The sequence below is a fragment of the Mus caroli genome, chromosome 2 (genome assembly GCF_900094665.2).
Source record: "Mus caroli chromosome 2, CAROLI_EIJ_v1.1, whole genome shotgun sequence".
Classification (NCBI taxonomy): domain Eukaryota; kingdom Metazoa; phylum Chordata; class Mammalia; order Rodentia; family Muridae; genus Mus; species Mus caroli.
This window is the reverse complement of record NC_034571.1, coordinates 127,310,179-127,318,878: the sequence shown is the minus strand read 5'-3', so window position 1 is coordinate 127,318,878 and position 8,700 is coordinate 127,310,179. Positions and strand designations below refer to the sequence as shown.

General features: G+C 37.3%; 1 protein-coding gene across 1 annotated transcript in view; it reads left to right on the top strand.

Annotated features, from left to right (window-relative positions):
- The first annotated feature begins 499 nt into the window (after positions 1-499).
- Tmx4 (thioredoxin related transmembrane protein 4) overlaps positions 500-8,700 on the top strand; it is a 38,062-nt gene continuing 29,861 nt past the window's right edge. Inside the window, exons 1-2 of the mRNA XM_021156434.2 lie at positions 500-816; positions 4,764-4,879. Coding sequence (XP_021012093.1) covers positions 653-816; positions 4,764-4,879 — 280 coding nt within the window. The 5' untranslated portion in view covers positions 500-652. The remainder of the gene's footprint in view (positions 817-4,763; positions 4,880-8,700) is intronic.

The following is an 8,700-nucleotide window of genomic DNA, read 5'->3' as shown; positions in this document are numbered from 1 at the left end:
TAGCTGGAAGAAAAATGGTGTCCATTTCACTGCAAGTAGCAATAGTCAGGAACAGATTCATTTTAATACATGTATTTTAAAAGTCTATAATTTTTTTTAAAAAATTATCTTTTAAAAGGCTGCATTATCTAGATTTATCATTAATCTAGTTTTATCTGTTTGGGCAAGGCTGCTCCAGAAGTGTGTGCATGCAGAGAGCTTTTAAATTGTCCTTCCCTCCAGTCGCCATGGTCCACTCCACAATTCTTGGATATTTTTGTTAACATGAAATGGGGGATGGGTTTATTTAGCCAATGGCCACGTTTCCCTTTAGAGAAACAGCAAGCAGTCGGTTAAACAGCATTGGGTCATCTGTATTATTTTCAGCCAGTCAGTCAGCAGGAAGAGCAGGCCGTTGCCTTGGGAAACTGCAGGCGGTTGCTTTGGCAACCCCCTTTCCACAGTGCGTTGGGGGCGTGGCCAGGGTGGCTGGGCGTGGCCTTGCCAGGCGGGCAGATAAGAGGCTGAGGGAGGCGCGGCAGGCGTGGCTGGGAGCGCGGCGCAGAGGCGGGTTGGCCTCTCCTCAGACCTCTGTGAAGGCGGTTGCTTGGGGTGAGAAGCCCAGCCAGTGCTCCCCGCCCTCAGAGAGCCGAGCTACCTCACAGGCGCCACCATGACAGGCGGCTTCTGCGTCCCGGTACTCCTGGCCGCCTGGCTCGCGGCGGCAGCGGCCGAGGGTCTCGAGCAGGCCGCGCTGCCGGCCGAGGAGAGCCGTGTGCAGCCCATGACCGCCTCCAACTGGACGCTGGTGATGGAGGGCGAGTGGATGCTGAAATTGTGAGTGTCCCCACCCTCCCCGCACGTCGCTTCGTCCTCGCGGTGCCCGTCGTCCTAACCCGGGCTAGACCCGGGCCGCGACGTCCCTGCTTGCCAGCACCTGCGGCGGCGGGCTGCGGCCTTCGCACTGAGCATGCGCACATTGCCTGCCCTGCGCTGTCAGGCTGCGGATGAAGAAGCAAAGCCTGCATCCTTAGCCGCTTTCACCATTGCATTAGGCCAGAAGTGTTTTAGAAGTGGAGGAGGCAGTTCACCAGGGGGAGGAGTCGGACAGGGGGAAGAAAACCATAAGTCCTCAGAGGTATAGCCATATTAGAAAAGGAGCAGCTATTCAGGGATGCATACAGCTAGGTAAGGTGTGTTGAAATAAACCATTGCAACAGGGAAGGAAGACCAGTTTGTGTGAAATACTACTTTTCCTTTGGAAGACCTTGAGATGTCATTGTGGGGCAAAAGCATAAACACGGGTGGCTAAATTAAAAAAGAAATTAAATTCCGACGCCATAATTTTTAGAGGTAGGACTTTTGAGTCAGTATCATAATTGGATTGCGCCAATGGCATAAAGGGAAATAAGTCTGTAAGTGGTGCGTAGTGCCATGCGTGAAGGTTACGTGAAGCTGTCAGGACAAAGGGAAGGGATTTATGTTGATTGTAATATGAAATTAATACCAGGGAAGGGGACAGTCATCTGAAAAGGCTCATAGACTCATGGGCATCCAGGGAAAATGAAAAAATGTCTGGGAACATAATTTATGAGACCACATTACCATAGCAGGTGGTCTCAGGTAATACAGATTTATCACTACCATTTGGTAATTAATTTTATGTTGAGGATATAGATATTCTCAAAATTGTATTTTTTAAAAAAATTATCCAAGGGCACATTTGGAATTCTTCAGTTCAGATTGTAAGTGGATGCCTGAAATCAGAGTAAAAAATATGTAAATTAAAGAACATAATGGGTACTTATCCCCTCAAACTATGGAGATATCTAGACCTCAAAATGCAGTACTCCAGTTAAATCATCAGATCAGTAAAACTATAAGGCTATGGATATGAATAACCTATTTGGATGGAAATGAGGGCCTATTTTATTTGAGAGAAATGTCTTTTTCTTTTTTTTGAGAGGGTATCACTATGTATTTCTGGCTAGATTGGATCTGGCTGTGTAGACCTGAGTGGCCTCCAAGTCACAGAAATCAGCCTGTCACTGCCTCTTGAGTGCTAGAGTTAAAAACAGTAAGCTTTATGTTAGCACTGCCAAGCTGGCAGTATTTCAGAGCTTTGAGAAACAGCTTTTGTCAGCTATTTCTATAGATAATGCTATCATTTCAAAGTTCCTTATTCAGGTGTTTATCTAGATGGTTTTCCAGTTAGACTAAGTGGTTTTATGTGAAGTGTAAAAGCAGTCCCAGTGAAAAGGCCTCAGATCTGCTACTAACTCCTTAGTGGGTCCTTTTTTTTTTTTTATTTCTTTGCTTTTTTTAAGGAAAAGAAATAAGAACAATAAAACTGAGATGATTGTAAGTCCCAGTAAGCTTCCAATTTAGTGCTAACTAACAACTACTGTATGGTTCCTATTTTATTGTTTTAAAATGCCCCAACCTAGATAGTTATAATCCATTCCTGGGACTTGGTATGTGTCTAGCTGCATTTTGTACACACACACACACACACACACACACACACACATATGTAAAATGGTTTCTTCTTTCTCTTTTTTAAAGCATTTTGTCTTAAAAGAATTGGTAGGCAGGAAGTGAGGATGGAAAGGGAGGAACTTAAACTATTACATTCTGTTTCTCTCTGGATACCAGAAACTGGTTCAGAAGAGCTACTGTGCCTCCTGTCTTTTTGTTTGTTTGTTTGTTTTTGTTTTTTTTTTTTTGTTTTGTTTTAATCTATTTTCCTGTGTTACTGGATTATATTCCTCATTCTTTAGAAAACTCCAAAACTTCTATTTGTATTCCCATAACCACTATAGGCCTACTCTAAATACATTTTGGAGAGTTCTTTCAAAATAGCTACTCCAGAATGTGTAGAAGAGAGAAGCCACACAAGCATAAGGACCTGAGTTCAGCTCCCTTACGACCATGTAGAAACAAGATACAGTTAACCACGTCTCTCTCTAATTCTGACTCTGGGGAGCTGGAGGCAGGAGAACCTCTGATAGTTGTTTCTCAGCTACCCTATTCAACAGGTCAGCTGTAGGCTTAGTGACAGATCCTGGTTCAAAAAAAATAAGGTGGAGAGCAATTGAGGAAGACACCCAGTGTTGACCTTTGACCTATACACATGTACACACATGCATGTATATGTATAACCACATACAAACTTGCATACACACACACACACACACACATACACACACTAATATTTCATGTATTACACATGCTTATATGACCTCTCAAGTCAGTGCCTTTTCAGATGGTCTGGTTATATTTCGAGATTATTAGGACTACAGATAAAATGTATATGTTTTCTGTAAAGAAGTGAGTTAGAAAGCTTTGTGATCGTATTGGTAAAATTTTGACATCATTTTAAATTCTTATTCTTCACTTGCTCATATACACTCCCATTCTTTGGGACAAGCTCTTGTGTTACAGTTCATGCCTACATTGGTATTTGCTCTTAAATATTAGCAATGTTTGGTGATTTGAGACATGAAAAACTATTACAAAATTTAATTAGTGAAGTTTTCTTTGTATTTTTTAAAAAATCAATGTTTGTGGTCCTTGGACTTGAATTTTCAGTTTTGAAAATTATTCTGTTTGAGAAATACCAGTTAAAATGAATTTGTGATAATATGTTATATTTATTTTGAAACATTTTTACAAAGCTGCAAAATGACTTTATTACTATTTGAATTTCTTTCATTTTAGGTTTTTTTAATGTACTCTCCTTCCCTCTCATTTATTTTTATGTATTATTTTATAGTGTTATTTCCCATTTCTTCTCTCTCACTGCAATTAGTTGCTATCCTTAAACACTTTCTGATGCTATCTTTTCTTTATGTTGGTTTATATATACTACCTTTCATTTAATTCCTAACTTTTTTGTGTTTTTTAACGCTTATCTCCTCTTATGTCACATGATTTAGGGATTTGAACCTCAGGTCTGCATGCTTATACAACAGTGCTCTTACCCAGTAAGCTGTATCTCCCTAGTCCTTGTTTTTTTTTTTTTTTTTTTTTTTTTTTTTTGCTGTGAAGAATATCTTTATCTTCTCTTGGTCAGTGTGACATTCTTCTTGTATACCATTTTCCTGCTTAGATTGAAACATTTGTTAATCCTCTCTTGGCTGGTTGTTCTCCTTAGGTCTTAGCACAGATGTTTCTTTCTCAGCAGGCTCTTATGAGATATCATTGCCCATTTCTAACTGAACAGTACATGTAAAAAGCAGAGTTATGGCTTTAAGGCCCAGATTCTTAATGTTTTCAGTTTTAAAAAGTATTGAGTAGTTCTTTTTTCTTTGGAAAAGTTAAGAACTTATCAAGTATATACTTGGAAACATACTAGCGGACCCAGTAGTGATAGGTCTCTGGCCTCTGCCTATCATTTCTGTAGACTTGAGAGATCTGAAATTGGCTTGGCTAGTAACGGCACATCCTTGAATGTTATTTTACTTTGGGTGCTGGGAACATATTTGCCTCAAAGATCAAAGCTAGAGGATAAAACTAAATTCATTTATTTTTAAAAAATTACATGGAGGAAATGTATGTTGAGATTATTTTGAAAATATTCCCAATTTTTAAATAGAATTAATATTTGTATATAAAATCATGAAGGGAGATAATACACTTTTGTGTTTCTATGTCAAATAACTTTGGAAAGCTTGCTTTTATTCTCCTCTTTAGTTAAGAATTTATCTTTGAATGTTCTGTTAATTTTGTTTATAGATTTTACTCCACATATTTTGTGTTGATTAGTTCTTCTGGTTTTACAGTTATGCTCCATGGTGTCCATCCTGCCAGCAGACTGATTCTGAATGGGAGACTTTTGCAAAGAATGGAGAAACACTTCAGATCAGTGTGGGAAAGGTGGATGTCATTCAAGAACCAGGTACTGTAAATGTGGTCTACAGATGGGAATGTTTAGCAGCTACTTACTTAGACATGTTCATGTATGTAGAAGATTTGCCAAGTAGGATGGTGAACATTCCAGCTAGAAGCAGTAGATTACATTTTGATGTATTTGTGTCTGTGTATGTGGGTCTTTACAGATTTATATACATGTATACATACAGATACACACATATGTTTGTTATTATTACTATTTGTTGATACAATAAGTTGTAAATATCATGATAGTTCACCCATCGTGTTTTTAGCATTGTTAACTCTGGTTTCCCATGTTTTTTTTTAATAGTTTTTTTTTTTTTTTTTGAATTGTGATCCAGTCAAGTTTCATAACTTGAATTTTGTTGTTTTTAGTTTCTCACAACTTGGAATTATCCTCTCTTTTTAATGGCATTAATACACTTAAGAGAACAGTCCATGATGTACAGATATTTTCTTATGGTAATAACTTATTTTCCTGTTTTCTATAAACTGGAAGCTTGCTGTAGAGATGTGATTCGGTTCAGGTTACAGAAGAGTACTCCACAGGTAGTGCTGTGACTTCATGTTGCATTTCATCGGAAGGCTCTGAGTGGCACCATTTGTGAAATTAAGCTTGAGCACTTAGCAACACTAAATACATTAAATATGAAGAAACACCTCCCCCCTTCTCTTTGTGATGTTCTTGTTTTAATAGATACATCATTTGGGGTTTTAGACTGGTAGCTTCCTGAGTCATTCCATGTGACTATGTTAGCTATAATTTATAAATATCAAGAATTACTTTTTCCTTCATTGTGAAATATGAAGTAATTTTAAATTCTGAAAAGATAAATTATGTTACTATTTTTAGTTTAAAAATAACTATTATACATAAAAACACAAGTTGGGTTATATAAAACATATATGTTTTCAATTTTTAGTAGTATTCTTTTGTGTTAGAATTCTATTTTTAGCTACTGCATCCATTTATAAGAGGAACAAACTACCACAATTTGTTTTCATGTTTTAGTAGATGGTGTTCAGTGTAAACTTGAGTTAGACCCACTAGACATAATTTATGATGGATTTCTTTAAAATGTAGCTATCCTATTCACATTTTAGTCCTTAGTATCTCCTTGTGAGTTCAGTATGGTTTAAATTAGATAAATAGCTTAGTGGTAGATTAATGATTCTAATGTTTAATTTAATAGGTTTCCATCTAAAATGTAGAATTTTTGCTATTTTTTTCCATTGCATGTAGATCAAGAATAAAGAAAAATGTGTTATGAAGTATTTTAAAAATGCTTATTTCTGCCACATTGTTTTATGTAAATGTAAACTGACAGCCGTTGAAATACTTACCAAAGAAGGAAAAATAACTCTCCCTTGTGGCATCCATAATAGTAAAGAAACCATTGTCTGATGTTTTAAGACACATTTTAAGGGAAAACTCTTAAGATTCCTTAAAAATTTTTTAGATTTTATGAGTATGAATAGTTTGATTACACGTACATCTGTGCATCATGTACATGCCTGGTACCCTTGGAGGTCAGAAGAGGCATCAGATCCACTGAAATTGGATTAGAGATGTTTATGGGCTATGATGGGGGTGCCAGGAGTTGAACCTAGGTCTTCTGCAAGAGCAACACATGCTCTAAACCACTGAGCCATCTCTCCAGACCCATCTATGATTCTTTTAAATTATAAAAACTTAACTGCAATTACGAAATCAAAAATTGCTGGAGAGGCTAGAGAAATGACTTAGTTAAGAGTACTTATTGCTCTCGCAGAGGACCAGTCAGTTCCAGCTTCAAATGGTGGCTCCCAACTGTCCATGTCTCCAGTTCCACAGTAGCTCCAGTTGTAGGGAATGTAGTAAATATAGACACACCTTAGTCAGTGCAACTGTATTTTGTTATATTCACAAAACAACATATCACCTGAAAATGGGTTTTTCAAAACATGTCTCTATCTTTAAGTGATACATGATTGTATGATACTGGCTATGGTCTTTTCAAGTTTATAATTTTACTTTCAATTACTAGTTTAATGCTTTTACTAGGGCTTAGAAATAATCCTGGATATTTGAGTTTAGGGACAAATGATTTAGAAATGGCTAAAAAAGACATATATAACTCTTATTCAGCTTACATTCTAATGAAGGGAATAAATAATAATAAAAACAAAGGGGGAAAACAGATAAAAGTATCTAGCTCGCTCCTTCCTTTCTTCCTTTGTTCATTTGTTTCTTTTTTTTTTTAAGATATAAAGGGCAAGGAAGGTCTGCTTATTAACAGGAAGAGATCTTGATAAAGGGAGACAGCAGACTTCATCAGTCTTTGAGGGAAGAATGTTCCAGGCAGAGCAAATACCATGTGCCAGTTGGACTACCTTGAAAAATAGTATGGCCAGTGGGCTGAGTATAGCCAGGAACCAAAGTACTCTTGTCGGCCATGGCACCAAGTGTGCATTTACAAAGTATACTTGCAAGGATGGTGCTAGAGGATTTGAGTAGATACTTGGCATGACTTATATTTTAAAAGAATTCCTTTAGTTGATATGTGAAAAAAATGGTAGGGCTCAGAAATGGAAACAGGTAATAAGTATACTTGAGAGATTAGTTCAGTAAGCAAGTGTTAAGAACATGATGAATTAGAAGCCATAATGATTAAATTTTTGGATTTGAGACTAGAATTTCTTGATAGATGAGTTATAAGATGTTTTGAGAAGATAAGTGTGAAGGATCAGGTTTGGGGCAGAGAAAAAATCTTTACCAGGTATATATCTGTCAGAATTTATATACAAAGAACTCAAAAAACAAAACAATGACAAAAAAACCCAACTAAACACACACACACACACACACACACACACACACGGGTTGGAGAGGAGAGAGAGAGAGGGAGATAGACACAGAGAGAGAGAGAGACAGACAGAGACAGAGACAGCAGTCAATAGGTGGGGTATGGAACTAAATAGTTTTCAAAAAGAAAAAGAAAAGAAACACAATGGCTGAGAAGCAGTTTTAAAAGCATTCAACATCTTTAGTCACTAGAGAAATGCAACTACTTTAACATTTCATTTTAATTCCTCATACTGCCTGAGATCAAAACAACAAATGATCCTGAATGCTGGCACGGCACGGGAAAGGAGGTACTTACTCCCTGCTGATGGAATGCAAACCTGTGTACCTACTGTCAGCATGGATTTCAAAGGACTAGAACTAGATTTAGCACATAATGTAGCTACACCACGTGGGCATGTAACCAGAGGACTCTGCCTTACTATAGAGATACTTGCTTATTCATGTTCATTGCTGTTCAATAGTAGAGTAGTCAGGAACTTGAAAAAGCCTAGTGTCTATCAACTGATGTAGAGAGGACATCTTGCCTGAAATCATTCTTAATACTTTATACAAAATCAATATTCTGACTGAGCAATTAAAATAATACCACCCATGTGAATATCACTAGATATTTTTATATAAAATTTGTATTTGTTTCAGATCTCCATTTGTGTACTCTTTTATCTAGGCTGACTTACCCTCAGGAGTTGATTGCACTTGCCTTTGCATATCACAGTACAGCTCCTGACATTATCTTATCCTTCCTGGAAGCTTTTAGTTCCTCTTTAAAATGTGTTTTAGATAAATTTTATGATATGGAATTAAAATCTTACATATTCTGGATTAATATGCTACATTTTATTTTTATCTAAATTAAACTCAAAATTCTGTGGCAGTGTTTTGGTTAAATTGTTCCCATTAGAAATTATCTTGAGCCAGGCGGTGGTGGCGCACGCCTTTAATCCTAGCACTTGGGAGGCAGAGGCAGGCGGATTTCT